The sequence below is a fragment of the Lactuca sativa genome, chromosome 5 (assembly GCF_002870075.4).
Source record: "Lactuca sativa cultivar Salinas chromosome 5, Lsat_Salinas_v11, whole genome shotgun sequence".
Classification (NCBI taxonomy): Eukaryota; Viridiplantae; Streptophyta; class Magnoliopsida; order Asterales; family Asteraceae; genus Lactuca; species Lactuca sativa.
In genome coordinates, this window is record NC_056627.2 from 310190772 (window position 1) to 310210359 (window position 19588).

The window sequence follows — 19588 nt, forward strand, 5'->3', positions numbered from 1 at the left end:
TTGAAATTGCTCATTGGCACCTCTTGAAGCCATTTTTATGCAAAAGCAAATAAACCAGAAAAAAAAAAGCAAAATGCTCCTCATGTTAAACAGATTAGCAACAAACAGAAGATTATATCCCAGGTCTCACATCGTGAGCAATAAGGCTCACATCGTGAGTTTGTTGCCAACAGCGAGAATCGGTCATGACAGTTTACAAATCGGACCAAATAATTTGTTGGGGTTTTATTCTAACTTGATTCTAAGTATATTAATCCCACACGCACTAAAGATTTCTCATATTTAGGGCATCGATTTTGCCATTCAATTAGACTACAAACCCTAACCCCCTAAATCATAAGTCAAAATTAAACACTAAAAGTAAGATTGGTGTACCTTAGATTGATGTTAACGTGAGCACAAGAGTACAATGTAGTGGAATTGGCCGAAATCGAGTGTGTGTGTGGGGGGGGGGGACCAAGAAGTTGTCAGCGTTTTTGAAATAAGATAGTGGTGGGTGGTCAAACTTAATCTGATTTCTTTATTCTAACGTCCTGATTCATTCTTGCTCACGTTGTGAGAGTAAGAACCTCACGTCGTGAGTAATATGTGGGCTAAAACAATTGGACTGTTTGATCAAGCGAAAATGGGCTAATACACTTATTGGATTATTCTAAATGGGCTGAGAGAAAATGGTGGGCTAATCATCAAAGTATTTCAGTCTGTATATCAGTCTAGACTCACGTCGTGAGCCATACGTCCTCATGTCGTGAGTTCGCTTCTGGTTTGAAAAATTAAGTTCGTTATTATTAAAAACCTTAAAATTTTAAACCATTTAATTATAAGAACCCCCACATTCGATTTTTACCATTTAGAGAATTATTAGATGACGAGACAATTGATATTCCTAAAAACTAAAAATTCAAAAACTAAAGTGAAAAGAAAATAAAATGAAAACCGAGCTCGAGTTGCCTCCCGAGAAGCGCTTCTTTTTTATGGAGTCGTGAGATGGACTCCGTGCCTCCTTACGTTGAGCTGTCCAGCACCACCTGAATCTTCTGCTCCTTCCATCGCCTCTTGTAAGCTTAGACACGTATAATATACGCCTTCTTCGAGTTCTCCTTTTTAGCTTTCACCTTGTCTACATCAAACTTTCTTTTGATCCTTTTAGTCTCCATTTTTTCTTCATTCTTTTTAAGCTCCATAGGAATCTTTTCTTCTTTCACCACTGGACCCGTCTCCTTTGAAGTAACCTCATCTTCATCGCTTGATAAATCGTCGCTTTCTTTTCTTACAAAAGATATGGGAGTTTTAGAAGCAAACACTTCGAAAACAATTGGAACGGATGCTCTTGGTTTGGTGTGTTTGACTTGTTGAATCTCTTCTTCCATAAGCTTCTCTAATTCTTCAAGTTCATTCTTTTCATGAATGTTGAAGACCTCATCATGAACATCACTCCCTTGGAGACCATCTTGAACTCCAAAAGTTTCCTCTTCATCTCCAACCCTCAAAGCAAGCTCGGATTCACGAACATCAACCAAAGCTCTAGCAGTATTAAGTAAAGGGCGACCAAGAATGATTAGGACATTAACATCCTCTTTCATGTCCATAACCACAAAATCAACTGGGAAAAAGAATTTCCCAATTTTCACCAGGATGTCCTCTATAATCCTCCTAGGATGAGTAACTGAACGATTAGCCATGTGAATGGTCATTTTTGTAGCCTTCATCTTCTTAATATTCATCTTGTGATAAAACAAATAAGGCATCAAATTTATGCTAGCCCCAGAATCATCTAGAGCATAAGTCTTCAGATTATTTCCAAACTCACATGGAAGGGTGAGGCATCCAGGATCTCCCATATTCTTAGGTATCTCTCCCAATACAGCTTTTGAGCTTTGCTCACTTAGAATCACCTTAGAATTCTTCTTCAACTACTGACGAGTGTCTATCAAGTCTTGTAAAAACTTTTCATTTTCGAGAATTTTGGATAATGACTCGACAAAAGGAATATTAATTGGAATACCCTTTATTTGCTGAATAAATCCCAGATGCTCCCTTTCCAGTGGAATAAGATTAGCTTGGGATGGAAACAGTAAAGGCGGACAATAAGCCGGAACGGATTCTGAAGTCTTCTATTTAGATCTGGCCCACGTCATGAGCATAGATGGCTCACGTCGTGAGTTCAGTATTTCAGCAGAATTTTGATTTTCGATCTTTAACTTCTTCGGTTATGGTTCGGGTTGCCTTGGCTCCACTTCTAATGCTTTTAGGAACTCAGAGATGGCCTTTTCTTCGGTCTCGATCATCATAACATAGGATTGAGTCTTCTTTTCGGGAAAATGTGGAGATAGTTTCTCGTTCACCAAAGTTGTTAGTTGACCAAGTTGAGCTTCGAGGTTGTGGATAGAGGCTTGATGATTTCTTAATAATGCTTGTTGGTAAATCATTATTGCCTGATGTTCTTTCATCATAGATTGTTGCTCCTTCATCATTATTTTTTGATCCATTAGTGTTGCATCAGTATCATCGTGTGTTTTCTCTGAAGGTTCCATGAAACGAAGTAGCATGTTTTCCAAGTCAACCTTCTTCTCAACTGGTGGTTGCTCTTTTTGGTAGAAGCCTCGACTTGTCTGCCTATATCTTTAATCCTTTTGTTTATTGTATTCATCATATGGCAGCCACTCCTTCTTTGGTTTTCTCCAGTCTTCATCATATTTATCCCCACTCGATAAGCAAACTTAAGCTCTTTTATTCCAATATTCATCCAAGTGGCAATCCTTAGTCAAGTGTGGACAATTGCACCTTTCACAACCAAATCTTATAGCATGTATTGACTGGTCCATCTTGGTCATCCTCTTATGCATAGTGTTGAGCATTATTGCTAGCACAACAACCATGTCTTCAAAACTTCCTCCCCTAATTCCTTTAATGCCTTCATGCCTTGGATTGTGGTACTCACGAGAATGCTTTGCAAATTCTTCAACTAACTCCTTGACTTCCCCCAAACTTTTCTTTGTAAGTGGTCCTTGAGAATCAAGGAGTCGTCTTATCATGACATTGACCCCGTCATAGAATATGGATACTTCTTGTTGAATGTTAAGTTCATGTTGAGGACAACTCTTTAACAAATCTTTGTACCATTCCCATGCCTCGTACAGTCACTCACCTGGATTTTGCTCAAAATTAGCTATCGCCTTCTTGAGTTTAGCTATCTTGGAAGTTGGGCAGAATTGATCTAGAAACTGCTCACATATCTGGTCCCAAGTAGTGATTGCACCAGGTGGTAGTGCCTTTAGCCAATCTTTTGCAGCTCCTTTAAAAGTGACTGGTAGCATCCTTAGTAAAGCTGTCTCTCTAGGAACATTAGGAGCATTGAAATAACCAGCAATGTCATTGACCTCATCTAGATGCTTAAAAGCATCCTCATAATCCTTCCCATAAAATGGAATATCCTTAAGTGCAGTAAGGATGTGTCCTTTCAGCTCGAATGTGGCAGTGGAAGGAATTGCAGGTTGTACTAACCCCGGACCAACATCATCTCTAATCCGCTTCTTGTAAGCTCCCATAGACATATTCGCAATGTCTGACATCTTGGTTTCTGGCTCATCTTCGGATTCACTTCTATGTAGTTCGTATTCTGGGTCAGATTCGTACTCGGATTCTTGTAGATTAGATGTTTGATCAAAGCTTTCAACTTTTGATGATGTACTAGTTTCTCCCACTTTCTTTCCTGACTTTTTTCCAAAAATTGACTTTAGATCTTTAAAAGGCGACTTCTTTGGTTTTTAGTTCACTCCTGCATTCTTATCCATCTTCTTGTGAAGGGCCGACTCTAAATCTTCAAGTGGTGCCACCAAATGTGTGTTGGATCCTCTGGTCATGAACTTCTGCAAAATAAACAAAAATAAAAACGTAAAACTAAACTAAAATTAACTAAAAATAGCCTACTGACTGGTCACCACGACGTGGTAAAGATCACCACCTCGTGTTGTCGCAGAAAATTTAACAGAAAAGAAAAACGAAGAAAAACTAAAAACTACTGCACTCACGTCGTGAGCCTAATGCTCACGTCGTGAGTTGGGTACTGAAGCAAAAATTTAAGCTGAAAGAGTAACTTTTTTGCAGGTTTTACCCCACAAAAAGGATCGATTAACCTAAAGCAAATAAATCAACAATTAAATAAGCTGTTCCCCGGCAACGTCGTGAGCAATAAAGACTCACGTCGTGAGCATGTAGTTATCCATGTTTGACAAGGATTCTTCCTCCCGATGCCTGTCTTCTCGAATACTCCAACTCACATCGTGAGCCTTCAATTCTCATGTCGTGAGTATGCGTTTTTGCTGGATTTTTATTCTTCTTTTTCTTCAAGCCTCCAAAGTTCCATGTCTTGTCAATTTTAGTCCTTTTCTCCAAGAATGCTTCTATTTGACTGCAAAGTATAATTTAAGCTTATAAGTATCATTATTCAATGCAAATAACCAAATTATCCATAAAAATGTAAATAAATATTGCCTAAAAACATGCATAAATATGGCAATATCAGCTATAATACTCACTTGTTCTGATTTTCCAAATGCCTAGGGCATTAAGAGGGAAAAGGACTAGAACTGGATATGAAAAAAGATTTTAAACAACTGTTAAAGGACAATATGAGGTTCGCTAAAGATTGGTTGCTTATGGACAGTTGGAAGTATAGTATAAATTTGGAAGTACCATAGTGACATGTTTCAGATTGGGATAATTCTTGATTAGAATTGATAGTCATATGGGAATATGGAAATGTTTCCATAATGGGAGTTATTGATTAGAATCTACACGTGAGTTAAAAACTTTAATGCAAGGAAGGTGTTCAAGAATTATATCTTGAATTTGAGACATCGTAACCATGAAATTGTTTTAAGTAACAAAGTTTCAATGGAACTTTTTGTAATACCGTTGGCAAAGTCTTTGTGACTTTCAGGCCACATTATCACAAAAGGATATTGCACGTAAATTTGAAATTCTAACACATTTAGAAGTGATAAAAAATTTGGAGTTGTGAAATGAGCATCATTGGAATAATGTCCAATAGATCTGTTTACAAAGGAATGACCATAGAGAAACATAGTATGCACTTTTAGAACATGGCATGACTAATGTTTAATTCAAGAATTTAGTTGATTAATCGAAACATTATACAATTAATAAAGTCTAATTAATATGGTGATTAAACAATAAGTGTTTTATTTATATTCAATGGTTTTGAGACCATAGTTAATTAGGTTATTATTTTGTTTCAATTCCCGAATAATTGGATTATTCAAACATCCAAAGTTCGATCATACTTTTGGAAGTAAGTAATGAATCAAGACTGTCATGAATTGAACTGTAGATTATCTATGGAGATTAGATATAGCAATGGTTTTGCTGTAATGTTCATGAGTACTTGAAAATGGGGATTTTAAGTATTGGATAAACCCATGCTCAGAGAATTACTTCATGGATTTTATCACGAGTAATTTTGAGACGATAATATCTTATATTCTTGAAACGGAGATATATGAGTTATTGTTTACGATTTGGTTGTGAATTGATAATGCATAAACGCATCATTAACTTGATGTTATAAAATGTATTGTTGTTTATGATTTGATGAGTAAATAGTGCAAACATATAAGTCGAAGTTTATCCGTTCCTCTTGCCTTGACAGGAAAAAGCGATATCTGTGGGCCCCTTGATGATTTGATGATGACATCTAAAGCACTTGGCCAAGCCTGGACTAAATTAATGCGTTCAATTAGTAGTCTGATATCAGTCGTCATAAATCAGAAATTAGGAAACAAATATTGGATAGAGAGATTGATTATAATTCATGTCTCATGTCCTTACGATATCTTGTAGAATAGAGAAATATTTGATCACTTATCTTAGGGCACATAACTGACTGGGTCAGAGTTTGACAGCGGCTTAGCTACAATTTGCTGGTTAATTTTGAATTCATACTTGCAATTATAGTTATTAGACTTATCCAAGTGGTATACTATTGGATTAGGTGTCTAATACCATAACTATAATTGGTATGCACTTGAATTGATAGTAGCACAATCCTTTTGGGTTGCCTTCATACTAGCAAGTTGACAGGATGATTCATTGAGGAAAGGAAGAATTTATTAATTTGATTAATAAATTGAAATAAATGATTTATTAATATATTATGGAAATTATATATTAATTAGAAATCATATTATTAATTGACATTTAATCAGAAATTAATTTGGAATTAATTTTGGGATTAAAGGAATTAATTAAAAGTACAGGGGCTGTTTTGCAATGTATTAATAGTTATGGAGTTGGGATCTTGGACATTCTAGAAGGGATGGACGAAATTCTTTAGGGAAGGCCCTAGAAATTTCATTCAAGGCCTTAAGGATGAAGATCCATGAGCTGCTTAGGCCTTTAGCAAAGGGATTAGGGTTTCCTTATCTTAACCCTAACTTTGGCTCTAAGCAACCAACAATTATATAAAGGACACAAACCCTTATGGATTTCAACCATGCTTCAATAAACCTTATAAGAGCCGAAATTTTGAGCATTTACCTCCTCTCATAATCATCCTCTTGCTTGGTGTGTTTGTGAGCCATTAGAGGTGTGACACTTGCTCTCAAAGTCAAGATCTTCAAAGGAAATCATTGTTATTACTAAATAACAATAAATTTATGTTTCTAATCCTTCTTATGTTGATTTCGAAAATACTAGGAGCATGCTAGGGTTTCTAGTTTTGTGTACAATGTTGTATGTCTAATAGTGAAAACATAGATCCTTAAATTAGGGTTGCATGCACATATAAGATTGTTTTCTATGTATAAAACCCCTCAGCATTGAGGTGGAATCAGTGTGAATCATAAACGGTGCTAAATCATCAACAAGAAGTGGTTTACTTCTGTATCATACATTTAAGTTGCAATCTAGAACTATAAAGTTCACCATCAATTCATTTAAAATGGTACAAGACAGAATAACAAATAGTTTAAGAATACAACAAAAGAGTTAGTCTAACAAGGAAAAAGAATATACAACCATTTTAGAGACCCTCTAAGTAACATTTTTCAGAAGAATCATACAATATTTTGCATAGTATCATCCAAGATAAATCTTTTGAAATAACTACTCATTAATTAATTTCCTTTCTTCGAGATATCTACCCTTCAAGCCTGGATATAAAAGAAAACACCAGCAAAGATAAACACACCAATATACAATGCATCTCACTATAAACCAAGAGTGGTGAAGCCATTTATCATTGAAACGTTGCAGACGGACGCCAAGCTTCATATTCATTAGGAGCAAGAAAGAAGCAGAAAACAATCTTTGTAAGACTAGTTAACTAGCTCAAATTCATGAAACCATCGTGTTGTCAAGATCAACACAAGGGAATTTGAGGTTTTATCGGACTATGAGTTGGTAGATGTAAACAAGACTTACTACATTGATGGTTGCTCCTTGCATCCATAACAATGAATGGAGGAGAAAGAGAGTATTCACAAGAATAATAGTACATGATGTCACTCTTTTTATCAACACCAAGAGCATTCAAAACATTCTGGATGACTCCAAATCTTGCAAACTATGGAGGAAGGAGGTTCAAATAAATCTTAGATGGGCCTGAAAGATAGATAAAAGAGAGAAAAGTGTTAGGGTGCAAAGTCATCCTTGGATGTGGAGTGTAGGCTTACCTTTTTATGATGTGTTATGAGTTGTCTTTCCTATAAATAGGAAGTTAGTGGTACTCATTTATGTAATGAACTTTGGAGGGATTAGATTAGTGAGAGCACTTTTACATTACCCATTTTGTAATGTTTACTTGACCTAATGAGAGCTAAACCAAATTATTTACTCTTTGTGTTCATGTTTCTTGAATGATTCACTTGATTTTATCAATTTTGCAAATTTCATCATAATCAGGATTACTAAAATTAGTATCAGAGTGGGTTTTCTTGAAGCTCTCAAGAATTGATCCATGATGACTACATGATTTGAGTGAATCTTAATTGTTGTGGGTTCTTCATTTTTGAGAAAGTTTGTGTTCTAGAAATTAAAATTTCCTTGATTTGATCCATAATTCGATTTACTCTCTCTAAAATACTTGTTTATATTCACTTTCTCTCTCTAGAAAAATTCAAGCTCTTGTGATTTTTTCATCTTTGATTTGAAATGGAAGAAAAAATTTGTGAAAAATGGTTTGTATTAAAAGATAGATTTTATACATATTCATACAATTTTGAAGAACTTCTTTATTCTTTGGTAATTGGATCAATCAAAAGTTATTCAATCATTTATTGTGGTGAAAAAGATGGATTTGGAAAGATGATTGGATATGAAATTGGTCATGAAAAGAATAAAGTTTTTCTTAATCGTTTGGTTGCAACTTATCATGAGAGAAGAAGGAGAAGAAAAAAGATGAAATCATTCAAGGAATTCGTATTGATGATCCCAAATATGGATTCAATGTGCTTGAATTTTACTCAGATGTTCATGACGATCATAAGGAGGTTCTTGAAGAAGTTCATCATGTTCATGATGTTCTTGAAGTTCAAGATAAGAAGATGCAAGTTAATATTCATGAAGAAAAAAAAAGGTTTTTTTGCTCGATTGGAGTTCAAACCGCTGATATTTTGTGTTCTTTTGATTTGTTTGAAGGAATGATTCCTTATAGAAAACCATCAATCCAAGAAATTCACAAATATCAAACTCTAAAGATTTGATTAAAATTTGTAAAGTTGAAGTTGTTAAGAATGAAGTTGTTCTTGAATTCAAATCTTCAAGATCCAATAAGATGAAAAGGAAAAAAAGAAGAAGAATATCAAAATTAAGAATAAATGGGTTTCTTCACAAAAATCTTATAATGTTGTTGTGAAGCCGAAATCTATGAAGCAGATTTGGATTCCAAAGCAACAATCATCAAGTGTTGCAATGAATTTGAATTCAAAACCCAAAAGTGTTGATGGTTCTTATGATGATGATGTTAGATCGTTGAAGAACATGAAGAACGAGTTGTACAACATGCATCGGGGTTGGTATAATGTTCAATTTGGTGATTTTCATGTTCCAACAAAAGAACCAAGATCTTCAATGATTGATTCGTGTGTTGCAAACGAAAGAAGAATTGTCAAGAATGTGTCTCAAATTTTCAAATGGATTTCGAAAAATTCATGTTGAGATTGAGGATGAACGATCAATGTTTTTCTCAAAACTCGAATTTAATCAATTTTTTTTAATCGTGCGTTGTGTTTTTCATTTTTGATCGTTTTGATTCGTTGGATCTATTTCGTTTCAACCCTATTGTTGATGCAATAATTTTTTTTAGATCAAGCCTAAAACAAACATTAAATTTGTTTGGATTGAATTTTCATTTTGATGTAACTTTGAGCCCAAATTTCAAATCCATTTTTTCAATGTTTCGAAACTTTCATTGGTCATTCAATTGTATGATGAGCTCAAACTCAAATTCAGATACTGTTCATATTATTATTTTGAGCACAAATCAATCTATTTAATTAGTCAAAAGATCCCTTGAGTTTCATAATAGTAAATTGTTCTCCACTCTCGAACCTTCACGCTAATTGTTTGACACTGATTCTCGGTCAAAGTGAAAGTCACAATTTTCATTGTTGAAATCGAAGGGAAGGTGGATGTCGATTTTGAAATCAAATGTTAAGAACTAGGAATTGATTCAATTGAAAAGTCAAATTTGTGATGTCAATGTTTGAAGAACTCACATTGACTATCTTATAATCGAAAGTCAACAATCTGTGTTTGGATCGAAATCGATTTTCACTGATATTGGATTGGAATAAAGAGAAGAAGTTTTCGATTTTGTAGAAATATAATAGTTAGATTGATTTGAAATCAAGAACAGCGGAGTCGAACATGAATATCAGTCGACTGATGTACATCTGTTGTTCACATATGGGATATCTACTGTAATGGATTATTGGAATCGAATAAGGTTCTTGGAGTCGAAATAATCTTCTACTAGAGTTGAATCGTTCGAATCGAGTTTTGAAATCTCGATTATATGGAGAATACGATTTCAACTGTTATCATTTACTTGGAGTCAAAGTTGATTTTGACTATGTTGGTTGTTGATTCGAATCGTGTATTGGAGTCGACACTCGACATTGTGAATTTGATTTGAATGGTCTAATGCATTCACAGTCTCGTGTTTGGGTCAAAATAGTTTGATGGGAAGAAAACAATCTTCGTTGTGGAGTTTTGGTAACGAAAAACAATTTGTTACAATAAAAAGGGAATTTGATTTGGAGTTAAAGGTTTTGGAGTATCGACATCGAATTAAAGACAGGATGATTATGATCATATAACAAAATTGATTTCGATGCGGAATTGGTTATATGACGATGGTCGAGTAATCGTCAGTAGATTTGATAACGAAGATGATGAGTTTGATAGCTGGAAATCGATATGGAAGGATGGATCGATAGAACGGTTTTTGAGTTTGATAAGCAAAGGTCAGAATTGAAAGAAGTTGATGTCGAACGTGATTACTCTATGGTTCGAGGGTAAGTTTGACATGAGTAACTGATTTGAATGTTATGGTCTTGTAGTAATTGACTGGGAAGGCTTGATATCGAATGGAGATGTCGACATCGAAAGTTTATGGATGCATAATCAGACACTCTACACTCGACACTCAACACTCGACAACATTTAATGGGGTTAATGGAATCAAACGTTTTAAGGTCGCGAGTCTCTTGTTTGAAGTCAAATTCAGTTTCGATGCATGTAATGCAATTTCGATTTGGGGTTGCATAAAAATTTGTGAAGAATGAAATTTTTTTCATTTAGCATCCCTGCAGTTTATGCGAATTGACACTTTAAAGTGGGAGAAAAGAGAATTCAAGTTAGTTTATTTAAATCCTTAATTATTAACCCATAAATTGAAATTAAGGCTACGATCCATATTTTCGATTCGAACTTTGAAGAGGGATCCCGTAATTAAATTTCAATCTATTCTAGGTAGGTAAGGCTTTTGTCAGTTTCAATCTTATGAAACTCCTAGATCTTTTGAGATTCATTGAAGCTTGACATGCTTCATTAAAAATGATAATTTTCAAGATGCTCATCATATCTCTCTATAGTCTCTATTAGTGTGTCGGTTAACCAAACACATTTCACTAACGACATATAAAGTATGATGTACGTTTTCATGGATTAACATATTTTTCACATTTTTCCTAAATTAACTCAAGTGAGATTTTTTAACGAAGGTTCTAATGCTTTTATATCATTATACTTTTAATGAGGTTATGTCTTATCAAACCCGTTCTGCTAACGACCCTCCACCATACAAGGGAGCAGTGAGTCAGAATGGACATCCAGTGATGGTCATTTTATAGGTCGTTTCCTTATACCCCCTTTATAGTATAGCTTCGTGAATGAGGCATAATAGATATTCGAATGACTTATTCTTATATATATAGTAATTAATGTTTAATAATATATAAGGTGTATTGTAACACCAGTCAAAATAGGTCAATAACAATCACATGTGATTATGCCAATCATGTAATGTGATTTTTATTAAACTAGTAATATGATAAACTTAATATGTAATTCATGTTAAATTATGAACTTTCATACATGATTTATGATACAACTCAAAGTATAAGTCTATACGATTACAAAGTTATAGAGAACGTCTAAATCTGACTTCGCGTGAAGAAGTTATAATAAACCGAACACTATAAATATCTATAATAAGAGGAATTTAAAAATAGACTTAGAATTAGCTATTGGAGTCTAAAAGAGAGTTGTAGTGCTCGTAAAAGCCTACGTGTGGATATAAAGAATGTCAAAAACAGAGTTCGTATGCAAAAGTTACGACCTTCCGAAGTTACAACTGTCTGAGAGCACGACACGTGTCAGAAACCCTAATCTGACAGGACTCACGACGTGAGCATCAAAACTCACGACATGAGGAGTCAAAAAGCCACATTCAAAGCTAGAAGTCTACAGAACGATAACCCAAAAGCTCATGACATGAGCTAGGTTTTCTCACGACGTGAGGACGCTGCAGGACACTATTCAAGGCTAGAAAACATGCGTTAAAGCTACGGGATGACTCTTGCCATAACTCACGACGTGAATATATCATTCTCACGTTGTGAGAAGCCAAAAATCAGCCTATAAATAGAGGCCTCGACTCTTTGATTCCTTACACCATTTATCTTCTTTCTCTCTCGTTTCCAAAGGCCGTTTTCCCTTCCCGAGCTTGACTACGATGAGCCTCTGACCGTTTAGATTCTATAGATCACGCTACTAAGGTGAGTTTCACAGCCCCACTTTCTAATATTTTCGGGGGAAAACGCATGCTAATTATTGAATAAAAGTTAATATTATGTTTATATGATAGTATGTTCGTATCAACATATATAGTTGTATTAAGTGTGATATAGTTGTTTTGCCTCATATATATACCTAAAGTATATATGATATTTTTAAAACATACAACTATCATAAACTTTCTAGCATATTATTATACTAATGTAGACCTTGAGTTATACTCGGGAGTACTATATATACTATGTGTGATATAGCCTCGATGCTATACTCGAGAGTTATATATATTGATTTCTAAGTATGTTATTATTGTTAGTTTTATGTCAAGATAAAACCTGGTGTGTTATATGTTATTAGTTTTACTTCAAGTTATAGTTGTTATACTGCCTAAATGTTATGAAATTAGGAGTAATGTTTAAAAGCATAGTCTAGTAACTTAGGGTTTTAGACATGAAAATGCTTTTGTTGTTAGAACTATAGAATATCGTCAAAGTCTACATGAGCTATTGTATTCATCATCTAAGATTGGGGATGTTAGTGAAAGTCCTCTGACCTGTATTTGTTAATCCAGTGTGAGCGTGACAACCCCACCCGTGGTTGCTAGCTCCAACCAAATGGTATTCGGGTGACAAACTTGCCTAATTTACTACCTTCCGATGTCGATAAAGCGTGCGGAAACTACCGCAAGGTGTGATCCTTGTACTACCGCAAGGTGTAATCCTTGTACTACCATAAGGTGTGATCCTTGTAATAATAACCAGAGGTGTAAAACTAAGTCATACAGTTGTAGTTACAGACTCATGGTAGCATAACTTTAGAAGCATTATACTTTTTCTATATACAAGTATGAATGTTAAGTATAAGTTTCCCAAAGACTTATACTCTAAGTATAAGAATCTAGTAGGTATATTACTTGTATATTAAGTAGACCACTATACCTATCCTACATACTTGTATAGAATTGAAATAGATTTATACGTATCGGTTTTACTTGTATAGAATTGAAATAAGATTTATATGTAGCAACTTAGTTTGTATGGAATTACAAACATTTATATTTTTAATATATAATACTTATAGGTATATACTTTTTTGGTAAGTAAAATTTTATACCTAGGATATATATACTAAACGTTGGAGAGTCAAAATGATACTTTCAAAACTATACTTTTGAACTTGGAAAATGTATTATTTTATGGAGTCAAAACCTGTGAACTCACCAACTTTATGTTGACGTATTTTAAATTGCATGTGTTTTTAGGAAGTTGATAACTATGATACGAGAAATGACGTTACACTGCCCGGTGTTTCCGCCGACGGCCGGGGTGTGACATGTATTTTAAAACATTTCAAAATACAAGGTTTAAACTTTTAATTATCTAATTAAACTTATAATTTAATTAAATTTAAACAAATTATGATTTAATCTTTATCCTTTAATTAACTATTAATTAAATTAATTTAAATCATTTATGGATTAAATAATTATTTACTATTAAAAAATTAATTAAATAATTTAAATTTAATCCTGATCCAAACCCCTATTTAATTTTAGAAAATTAGGGTTTGGGTTATAAAATTTTAACTATTCTATTTTAACGCTTTTAAAACAATAATTAAGGAAACTAAAAAACCCTAAGGAACCCTAACTATTTCGAAATTTAAGGGGTGGAGGTTAGGGTTTCAAGAACCCTAGCTATTTGTGAAAATTCAAGCCGATTAGGGTTTAATTTTTATAAACCTTAATTTTGATCTATTCATTATTATTCACAATCAACTAGAAAACAATGGCTCTTATACCACTAAGGCATTCTATAGGTTATAAACATTTGCATGAAACAGGAAATAACTTAACTCTTAAGTTCACATTCAACCTAATTGGATCTATGTTTTCTCTATTTTTAATAATAAACTTTGAACATCAATAACCCTAAAGGAACTATATAATGATCGAAAATAAGCATGGTTAGGGTTTATATACCTTTTGATTATTATAGTTAATAACCAAACAAATTCATTCTTGAAAGCCTACGAAAGCAAGCACCAAAAATATGATGCCTCTAATGACTTACACCTAAAAACTAGAAACCTTAGAATGAAGAGGAGAAACAGGATAGAGGAAGAAATTTCATTCCTATGCTTGTAGGAAAAAGCATGAACAAAAATTGATGGTCGTGTGGTCGTACTTATAGTTTAGGTAAATTGCAGCAAAGACAAATTTGAATTAATTAAATAATATATTTAACTCCAATTTAAATCATTTCCTTATCTGCATCTAGGAGACTTTTAGAAACCCTAGAAGAGACTCCAAAACCGTCCATGCCATGTGGGGTCCTAAAATTGTTTCTTTTGTTCAACTATTGAACAATTATAATTCACCTCTTGCACCATAATTTAATTAATTCGAATTAATCACAAATTAATTCATGATTAATTCTAGTTAATACTTAATTAATTGTAATTGATTTCTTATGAATTTATTAACCATATAAATTAACAAATCAATTATTTAACTATTGATTTTAGGAAAAACTGCAATAAAGTCCTTACATATTGGCCTCATAATCAATTTGGTTTATATATATATATATATATATATATATATATATATATATATTATTCAATTAAGTCTCAAATACCGGTAAATCGTATTCAATTTAACCCTTTGACTCGGCCAACAGGTCATCCAACTTTTAAAAATTACATTTATGGCCCAGATTTCAAAATTTATTACAATTTTGGTCCAAAATTTACACTTTTGGCCCAGATTTTAAATTTTGTTACAAATTTGGTCCAAACTTTACCCCTTTTCCCCAAATTTTAGAATTTTATTATGAATTCATCTTAAGTTTAGTTTTTCTACAACTTTTTTTTCTCAAAGAATTGCTTCAAATATGTTTTTTCTTTATAAAATCATATTTATACAAAAAAAACGCATTTTCACATAAAAATATTATATTTTCTATATAAAAACTTTCTTTAAAAAGTTTTTTGTATATGAAATATTTAGTTATAAAAATAGGTATTTATTAAGTATATAAATATATAAAAATTCGTTTTTATAAAAAAAATGTATACAAAAACGTATTTTACAAAAAAAAAAAAATGTATACAAACACCTATTTTATCTATATTTTTTTTATAAAATCGTGTTTGTTGATATTTTTTTTTTATAAAAAACGTGTTTGAATAAATTTTTATATAATACGTGTTTGTATATATTTTATAAAATCATGTTTGTATACATTTTATAAAAACATGTTTGAATAATTTTTTATACAATACATGTTTGTATATATTTTATAAAATCGTGTTTGTATACATTTTATAAACACGTACCGGGATGTTATTTTTGTGGATTTTTGGAACCGGGAACCGATATAACCGGAACCGGTAGAACCGGCAAAAACCGGAACCGTATGATGCTATTTTTCGAGGACCGGTTCTAACATTTGAAGACACGACAAGAACCGGTAGGAACCGAGAACCGGTAGAACCGCCGGGCTGGTTCGGTTCTTGATTTTGGTCGAAGCCGGTTCCCGGGTCTGGCCCGGTTCGGGCCGGTTCGGTCCTTTTGCTCATCCCTATGTATATAAAGGTGATAGGTGTTTGTATACATTTTTTTATAAAAACTGATATGTATATATTTATATACTTAATAAATACATATTTTTATAACTAGATATTTCTATAGAAAATATAAGATTTTTATGTGAAAATACGTTTTTTTGTATAAATATGATTTTATAAAGAAAAAACATATTAGAAACAATTTTTTGAGAAAAAAGTTGTAAAAAAAACTAAAGTTATGATGAATTCATAATAAAATTCTAAAATTTGGGCAAAAAATGAAAAGTATGGACCAAATTTGTAACAAAATTTAAAATATGGGCCAAAAGTGTAAATTTTGGATCAAATTTGTAATAAATTTTGAAATCTTGGCAAAAAAATGTAATTTTTGAAAGTTGGATGACCTGTTGACCGGGTCAAAGGGTTAAATTGAATACGATTACCGGTATTTGAGACTTAATTGAATAAAAAAATATATATAAGGACTAAATCGATTATGAGGTCACTATGTAGGGACTTTATTGCAGTTTTTCCTTGATTTTATATTAGTTTATTAATCACATAACAAATTAACATATCAATTATCTATTTTCAATTAATATATTAATCATATAATATATTAACAAACTATTTTTCTCTCTCTTCTAATATCATTTGTAGTTATTTGTAGTTACGAGGGCAAACCAAAAAGAATTTTGCTTCTATTTTCAAGTTTATATCAATTTAATTATGCGTCTAAATAACTTAATCCAACAAGTTTCAAGAATAGTTATGGAGAATATATTTCAAAATTAAGATTTTCCGTAACATCTTCCTTAACAAATAAATTTATTACCTACCCCGCCAAGGGTGCTGCCATAGGACCCCGCAAGGGGGCACAAACCCCTTGACCCCCATCATTTGGTCAAACCGAGATCAAAATTGTTATATTCAAGCGTTCAATCACCTAACTTGTTTAAAATCAAGATTTGAATTCCATTGGTAATTTGTAAATTCTATTATACTAAAATAAACCCGGTGACACAAAAATCACCAAGAGGCTAGTCTACATCCATAAGACATCCCTCCAAAGGAAATTAACTTGTAATATAACAACGCCTCGTACCTGTGATGTGTAGCGTATTTGAAACTAATTAATAGATTCTTTCATGGATAAATGGTAGAAAGATAAAAATGGACGAAAAGAAGCCCAACATACTTCAGACAGTTATAATTTTTTATTCATCGGAAGTATGGTTACTAGTTTATATGGACAGACAGTTGTGGATGGAGTAATAGTTATAAGTTTGTCACAACAACTGCGAGCTTTGGTATTTTCACCATTTAAACTGAAGTGGAGCAAATCAATTTTGGGAAAGTTAATAATCATATAGTTTCTTTATATTCCCTGACCACTGATTGCATGCATTCAATTGCATATCTATTTCATTTGTTCAAAATCTTTTGTAGGTAACAAAACTGGAACCCACAGCTCCATAAAATACAACTTGAAAAGAACGGAAAAAACAAGAACAGGGACCACCACTAACCAGTTATCTCAATACTATTAAAATTTAAAAACACAAATCACATAAAGTCGTGTAAAAATAAGAAAAGAAAATGGATAAACTTTATTTTTGGATGTTTCCGTGAACCATTCTTATAGTTGAAATGAGTCAATGAGAATGATAACTCACGTTTTTTCTTTTCCTAATTTGAAGATAAAAGTCATAAAACTATAATTATTTATTTGTGAGTTTTATCTTTTTGCGGGTAACACAGTAATTAGATTACGATTTCGATCACTTTCAACTTTTCAAGATTGTTTTGTCTCTATTTATGGAAATTGGTCCTTAAATTAATAACAGAGTACTTATTTAACCACATTATTTGTTTTTGAAAGAGAACCACTTTATTTATTTATTTATTTATTTATTTATGTGTGTATGTGGGGAGGGGTGTTAAAGTCTTAATTTTTTTTGGTTCGTATGATTATATTCGTATACGATCATATCCTTGTTATATGTCCTTATGATTGAAGTAACATGTTTCATTGGGCCCCTAATTTTTTTTTCTTTAATTTATTTTGGTGTTGCAACTTGTAAGGTCCTTTAATTTTCTTATGATTCTTGGATTCTTTGAACTCTTTTTATATTCTTTTTTTTACAATTCTATTTATATTTTTTTACATGATTTTTCACCTTCATATTGATGGTGATGGAATGTTTGAAATTCAAAGTGACTGCAATCTTGGAGGGAAGGATTCGAAACACTAAGTTGTAAAAATCTAAAAACAAAGACAAAAATAGAGTTGTGAAAAAACATTTGGCAATACAAAATAAAAAATATGTGGAAAAAAACAAAGTAAAAGAATGATTTATATAAAAATAAAAAAATGTTACATTTAGAAAAATAAAATAAAAAATAAAGGATGAAAGAAACCTAGAAAAACTTGTAAATCACTATTATAATTTTGAAAGCTTTTCTCTTTTAGACCGTGATCGTAATCTTTGCGAACGTGGAACCTTGGCTTATATAATGGGTTGATGCGATGCTTAACTTGTCTGCCATCGAAGGTACATGTGAAATATCCATTATACCCCTAACTTTTTATCCTCATGACCTTTTGTTTATCTTTGAATTAATTAAAAGCTTGAAAGCAAGTCACTTTACAGGCATGATTGAGAGATTACTAGAAGAGCATGCAGCACGTTGGGCATTAGACCACGTTTGTTACTGTTATGTACAGTAAAAATGTAAAATATAGTTTTTTGTTGGTCGTGTCATAGTAATAAGATGTGTATAGTGTCTAAATTGTCTCAACTCTCAAAAATCATGAACCATTGACTGCGCCTAGTCCCACAAATGCCAAATCCTCAACCGGTATAAGTGGGCTAGAACCGGACCATTGTAACCGGTTATAATTTCATGGATTGGTCCTTTTTATTCGATTAAAAAAACTTATTAGTTGATAAAACTGTTAACAATTTACTTACACCAATTGTCATCAAAACTTGTCTTCGTCTTGGATAATTTAAAACTTGTATTCGTATCAGATTAAAAAAAAAATCGTCATAAGACGTAGTGGGCATTGATAAACTTTGTGCTCCTTCTAGTATATTGTTATCCACATTGTCAATCGGACCCTATGATGCAAAATATTGTATCCGTTCGATTACGTCCAAGTAATTAATCTTGTAGGAAAATGAGACCCAAAACTGAATCTACCGTAGAAACTAATATGGCTAGTAATCATTATCATGGTTCCCAAAACTGGAAATTGTGATTCCTCTTGTGTCCACAATGCAAAAATATCTAGATTGTCAAAATCGTAGACACTCTACAAACATAATTAAATATGATCTCTTATAGATTCCTAATTCGCTTAGATCGGAGTTGACGTTTACTAGCTTCATTAATTATGTTATTAAAAGGTTGTGGTGTACTAGTTTTATGTTAGATGATGCAGAACTACTTGTTGCTTCCTTCCCCATAAGGCCGTGTATATTCATATTTGTTGCATTCTTTGTATCAAGAACTACACGAATGTCCGTGGGTTGCGCTGAAACACATATATACTTGAAATCTTTACAAATATATGTTTTTTTTTAATATAAGAATAACGTTGTTATTAAATTTTATATAGTAATTCGTATACTAAATTGATATAATTGATTATTTTGAATTATATGATAGCATATGCATCTATTATAACCGTATA

At 32.6% G+C, this 19588-nt stretch overlaps 1 protein-coding gene and 1 non-coding gene across 2 annotated transcripts; one reads left to right on the top strand and one right to left on the bottom strand.

The window, feature by feature from the left end:
• Window positions 1-1064: 1064 nt before the first annotated feature.
• On the bottom strand, window positions 1065-1841 carry LOC111890738 (uncharacterized). Its single transcript, XM_023886825.1, has one exon. It carries the CDS (start codon window positions 1839-1841, stop codon window positions 1065-1067), a length of 777 nt encoding a protein of 258 aa, XP_023742593.1.
• A 1240-nt stretch (window positions 1842-3081) lies between these two features.
• LOC111890816 (small nucleolar RNA R71) lies at window positions 3082-3188 on the top strand. Its single transcript, XR_002850019.1, has one exon. It is a non-coding gene; the product is annotated as a small nucleolar RNA R71 (small nucleolar RNA).
• The last annotated feature ends 16400 nt before the right edge of the window (window positions 3189-19588 follow it).